Raw genomic sequence first — 17,449 nt, 5'->3', positions numbered from 1 at the left:
CCTTTGGTGAGAACAGGGAGAACGGTGGGTGGAAAGTCTGATGGGGAGAAGAAAAAAGTAGTAGAGTGAGTTGAGCTCAATTTAAAGACACTGAAGAGATGTGATCGTAAACGGAAATGACAGAAGGGAGTTAACAGACATTATGAAGTCTAACATATATGGAAGTGGAAGAAGTAGGCAGAAGCGCTGGTTAGCTGTTGGAATGAACAGGTGGAGATAAGCAGAATGTGGACCAGCTGTAAAAGATGGAGATGTTGAAGAACAGCAGTCACATTCAGCAGGTTTGTCTGAGCTGGGAGGAGGCACAAAGTGGTGCTCCCAGCACGTGTTCTTATACTCTGCCCCGTCCCAGCCAGTGGAGATGGGAATCAGACAAGATTGCGATGTTTCCTACATAATTCAAACTATACATTCTTTCAGGGGTGACAACTGCTGCGAGTCCCGTACGGGTCCATTCTTTCCATTAGATGAAGCTACTGCAGATGGACAATTGCACATGTGGAGAGAGTGTGCTGAAAGTGAGCAAAGAATAATGCCTCCAATGTCAAGTATGAACCGAGCACTGTCATGAAGTGGAAAAGTTTAAGCCTCTCGCAGGTCTCTGTAAGTAAAACACAGTAATCCCACTTGCATTACAGTAAAGTGAATTACCATGAGGTTGCTTTACACATTTCCAAATAACACGCATTTTCTTCTTTCCCAATGAGCACTGCAATAAACTCATTCTAAGGAAGAGCTAAGATGCTAACCAATATCTTCACTTGTCAGGAGTGGAGGCCTGTAACTCTTTGTCCTGACCTCACAGCAGCCAATAACACAAACGACTGCATTACCCAAAAAGGCATAAACAATAGAACTACAACACACATGGCTTAAAACAACCAACAGTCAATATCTCAGTCCTAATAAATATTTCCACCATCGTCTACGTTTTTGCTGCCTGCGGCAACCAAGATAAGTTCTTTTATCTCTTCATTGAAAAAACATAGTTAACAATACTATAAACTATGTATACTCATATGCTTGCGGGAGTATGGGAATGTGTCACAGAGGATGATGAGACCGAGAAGGGGTTAATCAACTGTTAATTTTATTTAGAAAACCGTTTAATGTGGTTTCTTTCTCCACTCTGGCTGGCTGGACCTAATTGGTTGTGCAGGGAGCTATGTTGATGTGTCTGAAGAGGATCTGGAGAAGGAAGGTATTTAAAGAAGAGCCTTCGTTTCAGTTACACATTCATCTTGATGGTTTTTTCTTAACCGTGACTGGTCAAGTCTTCCTGACCAGGCCACTCTATCCTGCTTTCCTTGCACTACATTCCTGCACCTGCACTCTAGGTTATGCCATGAGCCATTCTACATCTCTATGCTATCTGTGTTTACTGTTATCAACTGACGCAGGGGGAGACATCAGTGCCCAGTTAACCCTTTGCATGCCAGAAGCTGAAGTTTTACCTGTAAGCTAAAAGCACAATATTCTTTCCAGACACTAATTCCAAAACCTGAAAGGCTGGAAAGATAAGAAATGAAAAAAAAATCACAAACTCAAAATTAGGATCTTGTAGGCTTGGATGTTTATGTAGAAGTGCTTTATAAATGCAAATCACAGACAATGCACAGAACTGAGTACTTCCGAATTAAGAAAACCATTAAGCAGTAGAAAACAGCATGATGTTGATATACACTTTTCCAAGATCTAGTGGCCAATCACAATCTCATCAATCCATTGTCGAAACGCTGTGACTGCAGAGTAGACAGCTGGCACAGATGAAGAGCACGTTGGGCTGGTAAAGGAAGACACACCAATCAGGTACCAAGCGCCATATCTTTCACAGACCAGGGGGCCACCAATGTCACCCTGCAAGCAAGAGGACAAGAGAAAGGTCACAAGTGAGCTCTTTGGATCCTGGATTCTATGTGCCCGGTGTAGGCTTCCTTTATATGTACATTCATACGAAATTCCTGGCATTAAGGTGGAAAATTCCAAAATTCAGGACCAAAGCAGGAACATATTGTCCCTCCCAGATTAACCTCCCCATTCCGCTACACCTGAGAATTCCTTCCAAAGCTTGAACCACAACATAAGTAGGACTGTTGGCAACATTTTAAATTTCCACTCGCATTTGCTTTTTCAGACTCTGTTAAGTGGGAGAGAGAACTTTGAAAGGAGTCCTCACTACCACCAGCAGTCAGAAAAATACATTGAACTGCTGGAGTATGGTGTCTATCTGTTTATATATGTTAGGCAAAATGGTTCCATGTGTACTGAGATACACACCATGCAGGCAGATGAGCCGGCACCTCCAGCGCAAACCATGGTGTCGGTGAGGGTACTGCCGTAGTGCATTTCGCAGTCTATATGTAACAGTAGGGGCACAACTGCCTGCTGTAGTTTGTTGGGTGAGGAAAATGCTGTGGAAAAGAAACAGAAAAGAAAAAATAAGTTTAAGATATTTTGTTGTGCCTTCTGATCCTCCTCAATCAACACAGTATTACAAAAAATACCTTAAGCATGACTTTTGTTTGTTGCAGGTAATCTCAGAAAACTAGGGTTGGCATGCCATTACTCTAGTAATACAGGAAGCAAGGCCAATAAATGATACAGGTGCCCCAGAAGGAAGGAAGATGGCTACATTGTGTGTTGTGAAGCTTGTGAAATCCAAAGCTAGTGGTCCATGGTAGGCCTCCCTCAAATCTTAATTATGCCTGAGTAATCAGAGTAGTTATGGTAATTTTGTGTTACTCTTGTGATGCGAAATTATCAAAAACTATATGATTATGCCCGCTCTCTTAATTTAGAGTAATTTGGGGCAAAAAAGCCCACCAAAGTGCACGGCACCAGAGCATGAGTGGCTTCCGGCTGCTGTTGTTCTTGTTCTGTTGTAGTTAGCGCTATTTTCTCAGTGCAAAATGCATCTTCATTTCCATTTTGGACTAGAGGGTGTACCTTGCACTAAGAATGTAGCACTGAATGCAAGGATATGCCACTTGTATAATTCAGCATAATCTCGTTTATCTCTGTTAATTTTGTTGTTATTTCCCTTAATTGCGCTACTGCAAATTACGCAAGTTATGCCCACCCCTTGTCCATGGGGCTATGTTTGGGGGTCTGTGGTGAATCAGGATCAAAAGAGGCAATGCAATATCTTTTTCTATCACGCATCCTAGCATGGTTCACCTATTCTGGATTCAAAATCATTAATACACCAACAAATTGGAGGCAGAACAATAAATTGGCAGCTACCCAATATTACAACAACTATTTGTCACGTATCTCATGTTTTTATACCAGTTCCATCGGAGGAAACTGCCTTGAACGAGAGAGCGAAATGGTTGGAGCTAACATAGCAATTTTTTATTAAACTTTTAGATACACACACAGTCACGCAGTGCTATGTTTAATCCAGAGAGAGTACACTGGCTTAGCCTTCGCATGCAACTTCTAGAAGACATTAGAAGGCTCACCACGGTAGAATCCTCACCAAGTTCATACCCCATCTACCAGTCTCACCCTCACTCTACATCACACTGTTATCTCCCCAGTATGCCACTGTCTGGGCCTGAGATGTACTCTTTTGCCTCTGGACTCCAGAATGACGTATGTCCTCTTCCCATTCACATCTCTCTCTCTGCCTCTAATGCTCTTAACTCACTGACAATCTCACTTTTGTGTTAATTCTCTCTTCCACTTCTTCTATACAAAGGCCTGATTAGGATTTTGGCGGACGGGGTACGGCATCACAATGGTGAGGGATATCCTGTCCGCCAAAATATAAATCCCATTATTTCCTATGGGATTTATTTTGCAGTGGATAGGATATCCGTTACCGTTGTGAAAGAGTAACCTGTCTGCCGAAAGCTAAAACAGGCCCTAAGTCTCCTGTTTGTTCATTACCTCCTCTCTGTCCCTTCTTTCTTTGCAATCCTACGACTGGACTGCACAGCTTGCACCACTGACTGCTAGCATAATTGTTCACTAGCATTTTCAGATTACATACTTTCCAACTGTGCCTCTCTAACATTGGAAATATGGTGGCTAGTTTGCTGGGCCACCAGAGTAGTGAAAGAAAGTCTACTTCCCTTGCAGACGTCCAACTACTATGCTTAGAGATCTCAACAAGGCAGGAGGATGTCTCTCTGATTTAAACTGAGCTCCCGTTGCTAAAGGCTCTGAGACTTTGCTGAATGAGAAGTGTGTGTAACAATGATTCAGAAATGTCTTTTAGTTTTCGGATTTGTTTTGTGCCTGGCATTCTATTTTCTCCCATTGCATAGAGGATATTACTTTGGTTTCTGTTCATAACTATCAGACTTTCCCTGGTGGTATGAAACAGGAAAAGAGTATGGCAGAACCCCATCCTAAAGAGAGCGGACAGAGTGAGGTAACTTCAATGATGTTCCATTGTCTGGTGGGTATTTGGTCAAATTATTCTGCTGGCAGAGTCAGAGTAGCTTCCACCCTGGAAGGCATGGCTCTCCCCCAGACTCTAAATAGAGTGGGGAATCTGATGGAGACCCCCTGTCTAAGTAAGGCCTATAGAGTATTTGCACCTCCTGATAAGTCCTAGAGCAACATATGCCTTGATAGACAAATGCAAAAAGGTAATTTGCACCAACTGAAAGGCAACATTCTGCTAAAGGCAGAACAGACAAAATAACGGCGCTTTGTGGGGCAGATCATTCCATACTCAAGACTCTATCCTCTACCTTTAAGGAAGTGAAGCTACCGTCCTGAACTACATGAAATCTCGGAATGCCTATCGTTTGAAGGATTGTGGTCTGCCTGCCTGGCCTAACGACATTCTTTAACCATTAGAGAAGCCAACGCAGCTGCTTTCTTTCCAGGAGCTTACTATACACTTTCCCTTCCCCCAGCAAAACCAGGTTGCCCAGCGCAATAAAAATACTACTACAAAAATTAAGAGTTTCACGATTAGTCTGCCCAAATGATGGTGTAACTTTCAATTAAAAAAATCCACTGGCAAAGTGTAAACTATGAAAAACATAAATTATGGTGCTTAATTGCCTTTGGAATCTACAAATTCTGGTGCAAAATTCAACTGCCACGAGTTCTATCTCTGTAATACTGTGATTGATCTCTTCCACTCGTGCTCTTAAGCTCTCCTACACCTCTCACATTTCTGACATCTCTCACCACCACAGTTCGTGCTCTCCAGCTGCCTCGTCACAGTTGTGTACCGCAATTTTCTCTCCAAGTTTCTGCACAGCTTTCTCATTTCTTACGTTTCCTGAGCCTCATTGAAAAATACTTCTAAAGTATCCACCATAGTGTTGTTGCATTTGATTGGAGGGATAGGGATGTTTATGAGGACAGAAGGGTACACAATATGATATATATCAATAATTTGGCCAAAAAACAGAGGTCTCCCTCCTAAATGATTATTTTTAATGTACTTTTTCTGGCCGTAGGTGTGTGCTCAGCACTCTCCCTCAGTGCGCATGTATGTTTGGCCGGTCATCTCGGGCCGGCCGAACACACATGCGCCATGGGCTCTCTCCAACCTGGCACTGTGTTGCGGAGCCAGAGAGAGCAGGCACATTCTCCCAGTCTGCCTGGGAGCACCCTGGCTGGGTGCTCCAGCCAATCTGAACGCTGCTGTCATGCTGCCAGCACCATGACAGCAGCATTCGGGTTGGCTGAAGGGCAGGCTGGGAGCCTGTGCGTGCAGATGGAGCAGAGGAGTGGCGTGGTGGTGGTGGCGGCAGCAAAACAGGTAAGTGTTTTTTTTTTTTTATGTTTGTTTTTTAATTAATTCCCCCAGACCCATGCGTGTGCCACCCTGACCCTATAAAGCACCACGGGCCGTTCCTGGAAGCAACTGCACACCTCTGAAATATTCAGATATTATAGTTAACAGTATAATGACTGGGAAATATTAGGTATACCGTTGAAGTTGGCAGGATGGTAGGAGGAAAATAGAACTACATAACTGCAGTAACAGCTTCAATTGCAAGACACCTAAAACACTGACATTTATCATTTATGATAGAAATGCAATCTCGTTCCCAACCTCTCCAGTCAATGTTTACATGGAGTGTGAAATGAAGTAATTGCTCTGTCTGAAAGTGTGTGACACTGGGGACATGGTCAGTAGGTTTATTTGTATGCCTATCACTTGTCATCCTGTTATTTGCCCCAATAAAAGAAATATCTTACAGTTGCCTCGAGTCATTCCCCATCCTGTGGTGACACACAGCTCCTGGCCTGTGTATACTTCGCCTTCAACTGGTATACAGACTGGCTTGATTGTTTTAGAGAAGCCAGCAGGCCTGGCAAGTTTAAGAAGAGCCATGTCAAATTCTTTGGTTTCTGGGTTCCAGTCCGGATGTGTGAACACCTGTAGAGAAAGTAGGAGAAACCCAAACAAAACATATTTTGAGGACAAAATCGAGCAATGCTGCAGGTTACAACATTTCATTTGTCCTCCATTTAATGCATTCTTGCCAACTGAATACACGTAGTCAGTATGCTACACAATACACCACATCTACATCCGTCTGATTTTGAGGAAGTGGAAAATGTAATTTGTTAACAGGTGGAATGTCAACTCCTTTGGAAGGAAAAAAAATGTTCAAAAGCTTTTCGAAGGCTGTGCAGAGTTTCGAAATTATCCCCTCGCAGCTGCTACCAGCGATACTAACATTGTGTTAGTGAGACCCTAAGGCTGCCCACAGTGATCAAAGCACACTTATTTAGGCCACATGATTTATATTTCCTTAAGTCATCTCTCTTTCACTCTGACCTAGATCCCGTTTCAAATCATACGGTTTCCTGCAATACTGATGTCCTGTCAACGGCCACATAGGGGGTCATTCTGACTTTGGCGGGCGGCGGAGGCCGCCCGCCAAAGTCCCGCCGTCAGAATACCGCTGCGCGGTCAGAAGACCGCCGCGGTAATTCTGAGTTTCCCGCTGGGCTGGCGGGCGACCGCCAGAAGGCCGCCCGCCAGCCCAGCGGGAAACCCCCTTCCATGAGGATGCCGGCTCCGAATGGAGCCGGCCGAGTGGAAGGGGTGCGACGGGTGCAGTTGCACCCGTCGCGATTTTCAGTGTCTGCTTGGCAGACACTGAAAATCTTGGTGGGGCCCTGTTAGGGGGCCCCTGCAGTGCCCATGCCATTCGCATGGGCACTGCAGGGGCCCCACGACACCCGTTACCGCCAGCCAGGTTCTGGCGGTCAAAACCGCCAGAACCAGGCTGGCGGTAAGGGGGTCGGAATCCCCATGGCGGCGCTGCCTGCAGCGCCGCCATGGAGGATTCCCTAGGGCAGCGGGAAACCGGCGGGACACCGCCGGTTTCCCGTTTCTGACCGCAGCTGAACCGCCACGGTCAGAATGCCCATGGATGCACCGCCAGCCTGTTGGCGGTGCATCCGTGGTCCCCGGCCCTGGCGGTAGTCAACCACCAGGGTCGGAATGACCCCCATAGTGTTATTTCTGGGGATATGTCATACGTTTGCTAAATAGTGGTTCTGAATCCTCAAAAGTCCTACCGATTTTTGGCTGGAGCATGTTGGCAACTATGACAATGTGCCATTTATTGCGTTAACACGCTTTTTTTAATCAATGATAGCGGTAAGTGTGTGGGCGCACAGTGGCTGCTATATATAATTAGCTAAATACTCTCTTTATGGTGTTTGTTCCAAAGGCACTTTTCACAGACATAAGCTGGAAGCGGGTAAAGCAAGTGAACTTTAGCACTCAATTTATCTCTGTGGTTTAGTTCTACCAGAAAACTGGTACTGTCCCTGTGCACAAGCATAAACACAGTTTGATCCGCATAAACCAACACATTCTAATCACTTGTAACGCTATACATTGCTTAAAGCTCCTAGGAACAACAACAGGAGCGGGGTCCATCACAGGCACGCACAAATACTACAAGGAAGAGGTGGGGCCATCCATCACCAACAGGTCTCGCATTTACTTGAATTGGAGCTATGGGCATTGTAATCCACAACTGGACTTATTAACCACATTAATTCGTCAAACCTGCCGTATATTTTGGTAGATTGTCCCATAAAACTAATAAAGTTAATTAAAACAGCCCCGTGATGTAAGTTGTACCCACTGGAATTTCCTCGCCTCTTCAGCATTCACATATACAGTGGTAAGAGTCGCCCTGGTAGTATAGTGAATGTTGGCGAGGGACAGCACAGCCTTTCCCTTTTAAGCTTTTTTGGGTTACTTTAAATATGTGTTCAAACGGTTTGTTACCTCAGTGTGTGTCACACATTCAGACATGCAGTATTTTCACACTGGCGGCTTAGAACCAACCACGTCCTGAATGTGATAGAGAATGTAAACGAGGACACCTTTTAAGCAGTGCTTAATTTGTGCTTGTTGTTCCCGGTGAAGAGCACCACCACTGATTTTTGAGGGCCGGCACTTATTTTTCTGCCTCAAGCATTTACTGCCAGCAAAAGGCACATAGGGGAAAGACAGAGGAAGAGAAAAATGAAAAAGCGTCACAAAGGAAGAAAGCTGCAAGAGTGAGCTGAAGAGGCAATAAATGGATTGAGGAGGCCCGAGATGGCTTAAGGATTACATTGCCTCAGTATTCCATGTTCGCACATTTAATTGCAAAAGCAGCGTGTTTAAGAGGAGGGCTTTGGGCACCGGCACATTTTTATTTACAAATTAAGCATAGCTTTTAAGTCTTTTTTAACATGAATCATGATTAAATTTGTTTGCAGTATGAATATACATTTATATTTTGAGATGTGTACATGTCTTTCACTCTCAAATGGCACATACTTTTCAAAACTCAGCGCCTTCAAAATTTCCCGTTCTGGACATCTCAACGTGACAAAATGAATGATAGGCATTTTAAGCTAATTCTATAGAAGCTCGTTTAAGTGTCCCGCTAGCGACTTTGCCACCAGGACCAGCGAAACATGTAAAATAAAGCTCTCAAAATAAGTGTAGGACTGGCATCACGAGGAAACGCGCTTGTGGGCTTTAAACACTGCCCTTCGGTGTGCCATAAACAGTGAATACTTCTGCTACTTGCCCTGAGCTTCTTAGTTTGCCAGCTCAGTTCCATTCCCATTCGGCGCTGTCATTTTACTACTGTTTAAAATCATATGCTTCTAATTTCTGTTTCGGCCAAAATCAAAGTACACCTGGCAATGGCAAGATTTGTTTCCCTAACCACAGATCTAACACAGCTGATTAGTTGAAAAGTCTGCAATGGCTCCACTCCACCCCCCACTTTAAGCATAAACGAAGGAGACAGATTACAATGCAGCAGCCAAATTGAGAGGGGGCGGAAAAACAAAGTTGGTGTCATCAACTTTCACGCAATGCACTCCCTTGATTCATTTTTTTAAGTAAATGGCACAGAGGCATTCCTTACTCCACTGACATCACTTGGTCGAAGTGCACCCAGATCACTATTTATTTTGTATTCCCACTACACTCCACCACCCCTCTGCTTCCTACTATGTATTGACTGCCAAGCAGTAAACGTGAAACGTAAAGTTTGCTGTAATGTCTCCGATCGGCATTTCCATTTGAGAAACAAATACTTAACAAGACAAAGAAAGCGAGGGCGAGCTGGCCCTGGAAACAACCCCCCCCCCTACTGTTGTTTTTTGTTTGCAGAGGGAGCTAGAGGAAGAAGGGCGACCTGCTGGAGGACCTGCAGAGGAAGCGTGGCTGCTTACTCACAGTGTAAGATGAGCAGACTGAAAAAAAGTCCCTTATAAAAGAGATAAACATAATAAACTGTAGTTATATAGCAGTTGGTCCCAGCTCTGAAAGAGAAAAAGGAGGGATAAAGAGGCAGAACTGACCACTAGCGAGCAAAGATTTTTAAAGGGCACTGCAATCAACAAATGAAATCGCTCTAAGCCTACAGTAGAAGTATACTTAAAAGTATACACGAGGTTGAACGCTTACGCTCAACCTAAAATTAAATCAAGGCATACTAGCTTACATAATGCTCTGGCTGCTGGGGAAAAGATGTACAAAACCATTTTGTTGCCACAAATCCCACAATTTGCTAAATCATAGGGCATGCAACCACAAAGTGGCTTTTGGCATTGTACTAAAATTAGGGCCAGGTTTAATCTGATTTACCAAGCCACACAAGGAGAGCGCAGAATCACCCTGATAGATATGACTCATTCCTGCCCTCTCCATTTGATGCAGCACAATCCTTAATGTTGTCTTTCTGCATTGCATCAATAGGCACAGCTGGCATGTTGGAAAAGTATTTGCGACTTCCAAAACAAGTTTATAGACCCATATCAAATCACAAGTCGGAAAGGTCGGTAAAAGGGCGTCCCCTCTTAATTGCCATTTGGAATTGTATGTATTTGGAATTGTAGTTGCCATCCCAAACAATTGAGGATTTACAAGGAGTTAGCAGATTCTTAAAGGGGAAGCAGGCCACAATGACCAGCTTCAGCTGGGAAATTGTGTTCGATGTCTTCAGGTGAAAGCAGAAATAGGTCCATAGGAAGCTGTCCCCAGTGTGCTCCCAAATAGAATTTTTCAACAGTATATTTCCTTTAATGAACATAGTCTGCTTTAAAAAAAGTTTCCTGTTTGAAATACAGACATAGGGATGGTGGTCTGCTGTTCTTGCAGGCCACTATCTGTGGGTTTGTAGCCAATTACAGGGGTCAGAGATACGGACCTCCATAACTAATGCCCATTAGGCAGGACTTTCTGTGACCCCCGCAACTGAACTTTTTTACAATGTGACTTGTTAATACATAGATCACATCACAAAATGAAATACTGGTCACAGAAAGTGGTGCACAATCTTTTGGCGACCACTTTTTTCGAACATTAGACCCCTCATCGCCTACAGAAACCAATTAAACATTCAACCACATGCTTTCAAACTACAACACATATAAACTGTGACACAATATAAGAAAACAAGGTGATAATTAGCTGATAAAGTATGGATTGCTTATGAAACAAATGTTGCCTTGTGTTTCCCCCCCCAAGCTCCTCTTCTTCTTGATCCTTTTTGCATACATTATCCTTCTACTCTCCCTCCCATCAACTTTCGATCCTCTAACTCCGGACCTCTTGCTCCACTTTCACAAGATGAGGATCTGCCACCAAAAATTCACCATGTCTAGTGTTGAACACTAGTAAATTCCAGAGCATTCAACTCTTACTTGAAAGGTTGTATTGACTACTTCTTAATGTTGCTGGTTTAAGATCCTGATTATGCATTCAGCAGTATACGACATTATACCACCATGTCTCAAAAGGTTAGCAAGCACCCAGTTATGACAACTTGGGTGAGTTCTATGAAAATAAGATGACATGACACAATACCAATGCAAATTGTGCTAAGGGTGAGCATTTTCTTTCCAAAGGCCTAAAACATGTGATTCACTGTAGTCTTGCTATGTGATATTCCATGCATCGTCCTGTTTTGAAATACACATAAGGCCTGGCTGTGAGAAACTGGATTGATGATTAACTGGGGTGTGAGCTCTGGTCAAGCAGCAACCACAATTCTTGTCAGCACAAGTGACTAGGGAATGCCAAATTAACCTGTGCTTACCCTCTGGTAGCTTGGCAAAGGGCAGTCAAGTTTAACTTGAAGTGAATGTGTGAAGCATTTGTGCAACACTTCAAACAATAAAACAGTGAAAACACCACACAAAAGGATCTCACACCAGTTAGAAAAATAGAACTTAATTTAATAAATAAAACAAAACCACAACAACAAAATGCAATAAGTAAAACTTGAGTTATGAATTTTGAAAGAATAAACTGTAAAATAGTGGTTGGAAGCCAAGGAGGCAAAGTAAAAAATTCAGTTCAGTGGAGCACAGGCCTGCTACAGGGACCTAGATAGGCATGCTGAACAAAGATACCTTAAATCCAGGTTGTAGAGTGTCAGTTCTGAACCGTGCAGTAAATGGGATGCGCTGATGTTCTCCATGCAACACTGATGATGCATCAGTTCTGAGGTACGGTGAGGCTGTGGTGAGAGTTCCCATTTTGTTGACGCCGAGTATGCGTTGGGCAGTCGAGGTGATGAGATGGTTCAATGAGCGCAAAGGCTGTGATGTGGAGTTTTTGTGTCATTGTCGAGGTCGCTGTTGATGACAATGCGAGGATCCTGCCCTGAGAAAAATGCTGCAGTGTCGGTTCCAAAGGCAATGCTCTGGTTTCAAGATGCTAGGTACAGCAGCAATGCAATTCTTGTTGTGCCGGTTCCAACCCACACAGTAGAGGTGATGCGTCCATTTTCTCAATGCAACAGTAGTGATGAGTTGATTCTGCTCCTGTAACAGAGCATGTGGTTCGTTCCCCTGGAGCAAGCACCTTAGGCCCACTTCCAAGGGTTCAGGACTGGGATGGCACCACTTGGCAGGACAGACTCATAGATGTCAGAGTCCAGGGGCAGAAGCAGAGTGGTTGGAAATCTGTTATACCTTGAGTCTTCAGCTCAGGAGGCCAGTCAGCTAACCCTTGATGTCACTCCAGTTTATAGGTTGGAGAGATCCAGGTCCAGTCCTTCTCACTCCCACGCAAGAGGGCAACAGGCACAGGTCAGCATAGCAGAGCAGGAGTCCACTAAGCAATAATCCAGCAGAGTGCCAGGCCTTCAGCAGCACAGCAATCCCTCTTCCTGGCAGAGTATCCACAGGTCCAGAAGTGTACTGAGTTGGTGGTGCCGGATGTCCAGTTCCTATACCCAGTGGTGCTTTGAAGTAGGAAGACGTCAAAGAGATGCCTTTGAAGTTAACAGATGTACCCTGGCTGCAGATTCACTCCGGGGGGGAACACAGCCCTTTGTTTGAGGACAGGACACAGCCTATTCAGGTGTAAGTGAGGCTGTGTCCAGCTCCTCTCTCCCGTCCTGCCCCCCTGTTCTCCCAAAGGAAATCCTTTGTCCTGCCTTCCTGGACTTGAGCTTCTCAAGCAACAGGAGGGCAGAAACCTGTATAGGAGTTGGCAGCAGCTTGGGCTCCCTGGAAACCCTCAGAAGGCTGTAACAGCAATACTGAGGGTTCCTCTAAGGAGCCCCCAGAGTGCATAGACTCATGCAACCAATGCTTGCAGAAACATTGGGATATGATTCCAAAATGTTTGATGCCAAATGCGTATGTTCAGAGTTACCATTATGTAGCTGGACATAGGTAGTGACTTATGTCCAGTACATGAGTAAAATGCCGTCCCCGGACTCACGAAGTATGGGAAAATAGGCTAGTGCAGGGGTGCCCTCACACACAGGTACTTTGCACCCTCTCCTCTGGGTTGGAAGGACTGCCATAGGGGTGACGTATAAATAACCTGATGCAGAGAAACGTGTCAGTGAAAGGGTGCTTGCAGCTTTTCACGCAGGCTGCAATGGCAGTCCTGCAGAACCCTTTGCTTGTGTTCTCTATGGGTGGCAAAATATATGCTGCTGCCCATAAGGATCCCCTGGAATCCCAATGCCCTGGGTACCTAGTTAGCATATAGTAGGGACTTATAATGGGGCACCAGTGTGCCAATTGTGGGTGAAATACAGAGTTTTGGAAGTGAGAGCATAATCACTGGGGTCCTGGTTGGCAGGATCCCAGTGACCACAGTCAAACACACCGACATCAGGCAGAAAAAGGGGATAGCCATGCCAAGAAAGAGGGTACTTTCCAATACACACACCCGCCCCACAAATGAGGGACAAGAAGGCTAACCTTGCCCAGATGAGTCTTCATTGTGTAAGTGGAAATATCTGGAGAGTCCATCTGCATTGGAGTGGTTTCTCTCAGGTCTATGTTCCACTGCAAAGTCCATACACTGTAAGGAAATGGGCCACCTTAACAATTTGGAGTTTTCTCCTTTCATCTGTTTAAGCCATATGAGAGCTTTGTGGTCTGTCTGAACAATGAAGTGAGTACCAAAAAGGTATGGTCTCAGCTTCTTCAAGGCCCAGACCACAGCAAATGCCTCCCTCTCTATGGCTGACCAACGCTTTTCTCTGGGGGTCAACCTTCTGCTAATGAATGCTACTGGTTGATCCTGGCCCTCTGTATTAAGTTGTGAGAGAACTGCCCCAACCCCTACTACTGAAGCACCAGTCTGAACTATGAACTTACCTCTAGGAGTAGTTATGGGGCTTTAGAACAGGTGCAGAGCACATGGCATGTTTGAGTTCCTCAAAAGCTTTTTGACAGCTGGCTTTCCATAATACCTTTTTAGGCATTTTTCTTGGAGGTGAGGTCAATAAGAGGGGCAATAATGGAGCCATAGTTCTTAATAAACCTCCTGTATTACTCAGTGAGACCTAAGAAGGCTCTGATTTGGGTTTGTGTAGAAGGGAGAGTCCAATCCAAAATGGTTTGGATCTTCCCCGGTAGTGGCTGAATCTGTTCTCCACCTACTAGGTTTCCCAGATAAACCACCTTCCCCTGTCCTATCTGCCACTTTGAAGCCTTGAAAGTGAGGCCTGCCTTCTGCAGAGCCTCCAAAACATTCCAGAGGTGGACCAGGTGATCATCCCAGGTGGAGCTAACAACAGCTAAATCATCTTGATATGCTGCACTGTGGGATTCCAAACCTTGGAGGACTGGGTTCACCAGCCTCTGAAAAGTGGCAGGTGCATTCTTCAAGCTAAAGGGCATTACTGTAAATTGGTAGTGCCCTCCAATGGTAGAGAATGCAGTTTTTGGTTTGCCATCTTCTGACAACTTAATCTGCCACCAGCCAACAGTAAGGTCAAAAGTGCTAAGATACTTGGCAGAAGCCAGTGTACCTATGAGCTCATATGCCCTTGGGATAGGACGAGCATCAGTTCTGGTTACTGTATTGAGCCCTCTATGGTCAACACAAAACCTTATCTCTCTTTTCCCATTTTGAGAGTGGGGCTTTGGGACCAGAACCACTTGGCTATCCAGGGGCTATCAGAGTGCTCAATAAGCCCTAGGTCCAGCCTCTTTTGCGCCTTTTGCTTTGATACAGTCCCTTTTAGTTTTATTAAAATGCGCAATCAACCCATTTGTGTGGAGATAGTAAGGTGTGGTGACTTTATAGGTTATACCACACTCTTTCCACATAGCTTTCAAGTATGCAGACATGCAGTTGCTACCTCTGTCTGATACAACCCCCACCCTGAAAAAGATTCCCAGGACGGCCTTGGCCACTGTAGGAGCTGTAGTGGTCCTAAGAGGTACGGCTTCTGGATATCTGGTAGCATGGTCCACCATGACCAGAATAAATCTGTTTCCAAAAGCTGTGGGAGGGTCAAGGGGGCCAATAATGTCAACCCTTACCCTTTCAAAGGGCACACCAACCACGGTATGTGGAATTAAGGGGGCCTTTGTAGTGCCACCTGTCTTGCCACTGGCTTGACAGGTGACACAGGAGCGACAAAACTCCTTTGTGTCTTCTGACATATGGGGCCAGTGAAAATGAGGGACCAGTCTGTGGGTTAAGGTCAACAAAAAATCTCGGTATTGCAGAGGGGTGACCAGTCTTCTAATGGCACCAGGTTTGGGTTCCCTTTGTTCTGAATACAGGAGGTTGTTTTCGTAGTACACCCTGTGGGTGCCATTGACATCCCCTGCTTCCTGTTTGACAGCTTGCTGTCTCAAACCCTCAAGTGTGGGATAGGTCTGTGGAGACACACTTAACTCCTCCCTGGCAGGCCCCCCTGCACCTAAGAGTTCAGCTGTGTCAGATTGAAGTTCTTCGGTGTAGGTTCTGTCCAAGGAGTAGATTCCTCCTCCTAAAAGGAGGAATCATAAGTGGAGGGAGGGATAGGAGATAATTTCTTACCCGTTCTACCCCTGCTTTTGGGAAATTCTTGGTCCAAAGTTTCAGGATCCAAGTTTTCCTGTTCTCTTTGCTTCTTGGCCTGACCCCTTGTCAAGCAAAGATATGCCCAGGAATGCCCAGCATGGCTGCATGGGCCTCCAACTCTACTTCAGCCCAAGCTGAAGTCTCCAAGTTGTTCCCTAGTAGACACTCTACAGATAGGTCTAGGGACACTACAACTTTTCTAGGACCAGTAACCCCTCCCCAGCGGAGATCAAAAACTGCCATGGGGTGGCTCACAGTATTGTTGTGGGAGTCAGTCACTTGGCACTGATGACTAAGTAGGTGTTGATCAGAGGACACCAGTTTTTCAGTCACCATGGTGACACTGGCGCCTGTGTCCCTGTAGGCCTCAACCTAAACACCATTTATTAGGGGTTGTTGCTTGTCCTTTTTTTTCATATTAAGGGGGCAAGCAACAAGGGTGGCAAGGTCAATGCCACCATCAGAGTAAAACAGCCTCAGTGGTGTCCCTAACTAAACAAGCCCCCACTACACTTCCCAGAGTGAGCCCTGCTACACCCTTGGATTGACTATTGGAAGTATTAGTCTTCCCACCACCACTGCTATTGCAAGAGGCACTAGTTGTAGGAGTGGGGGTAGTAGTGGTGGGAGGTTTGGTGCTTTTCTTAGGACAGGGGATGTCTCCTGCCCTATGGCCTTTGTTTCTACAAATATAGCACCAAGGCTTTTTGTTCTGATTGTTTTTGGGAAAGGATTTAGACCCACTCCCAGAATTTTGTGGGCCTGATGAAGAATCTTTCTTATCTTTGTCCCCAACTTTGTCATGTGACTTACCACTTTCTTTCGTCTTGTCTTTGTCACCCCGTATGAGCTTTTCTGCTCACCCTTGTTCTGACCCATTTGTCTGCCTTCTTACTCAATTCTTAGGGAGAGGTCGGATCTGAGTCTACCAAGTATTGGTGCAACAACTCAGACACACAATTATTTAAAATATGCTCTCTCAGTAACAGATTATACAAGCCCTCATAGTCAGACACTTTGCTGCCATGTAACCAGCCTTCTAAAGCTTTAACAGAACAGTCCACAAAGTCAACTGAATCTTGTGAGGCCTCTTTTCTGGTCTCCCTGAACTTAATTCTGCATTGTTCAGTGGTGAGACCAAAACTATCTAGAAATGTGTAGTTGTCTGCATCCTTTTCTCTGACAGTAAGAAGTCTATCCCTCCCCTTGTCAGAGAAGGACAACCAGAGAATAGCAGCCCACTGCCTTTGAGGGGCCCTCTGAACCTTACAGGCCCTCTCAAGTGCAGCAAACCACTTGTAGATATCACCCTTCACCTTGTATGGGGGAACAATTTTGTGCAAGTTTCTGGAATTCAAGAAGTCCTCTGACTCTGTAATCCCTAAAACCTGAGTTGCTGCTACCATGGGGTGCTAACCCCAGCCACTGTCTTTATTGCTCCACTGCCAAGGCCTCCCTAGCTAGGGCTAGATGTTGATGCTGCAGCCTCAGCCTGGCCTCCTCCAGCCTCAGTTTCCTGAGTGCTCTATCTATAGAGTCATTCCCTGGAGTTATGTAGTGTGATCCCTCAGACACTAAAGTGATGTGAGAGTGAGCAGAGGTGGATCTATTCCTAGGTCTTGTGACCCTTTATACTTGCCCTCTGGGTGTTAAAGGAGCCCT

At 45.1% G+C, this 17,449-nt stretch overlaps 1 protein-coding gene across 1 annotated transcript in view; it reads right to left on the bottom strand.

Annotated features, from left to right (window-relative positions):
- Nucleotides 1-1,571: 1,571 nt before the first annotated feature.
- LOC138301928 (chymotrypsinogen B-like) overlaps nucleotides 1,572-17,449 on the bottom strand; it is a 74,292-nt gene continuing 58,414 nt past the window's right edge. Inside the window, exons 5-7 of the mRNA XM_069242385.1 lie at nucleotides 6,178-6,358; nucleotides 2,278-2,411; nucleotides 1,572-1,857 (exon numbers count right to left, since the gene is read on the bottom strand). Coding sequence (XP_069098486.1) covers nucleotides 1,696-1,857; nucleotides 2,278-2,411; nucleotides 6,178-6,358 — 477 coding nt within the window. The 3' untranslated portion in view covers nucleotides 1,572-1,695. The remainder of the gene's footprint in view (nucleotides 1,858-2,277; nucleotides 2,412-6,177; nucleotides 6,359-17,449) is intronic.

Source organism: Pleurodeles waltl, chromosome 6 (genome assembly GCF_031143425.1).
Source record: "Pleurodeles waltl isolate 20211129_DDA chromosome 6, aPleWal1.hap1.20221129, whole genome shotgun sequence".
Lineage (NCBI taxonomy): Eukaryota > Metazoa > Chordata > Amphibia > Caudata > Salamandridae > Pleurodeles > Pleurodeles waltl.
This window is presented reverse-complemented; position numbering and strand designations above follow the sequence as displayed.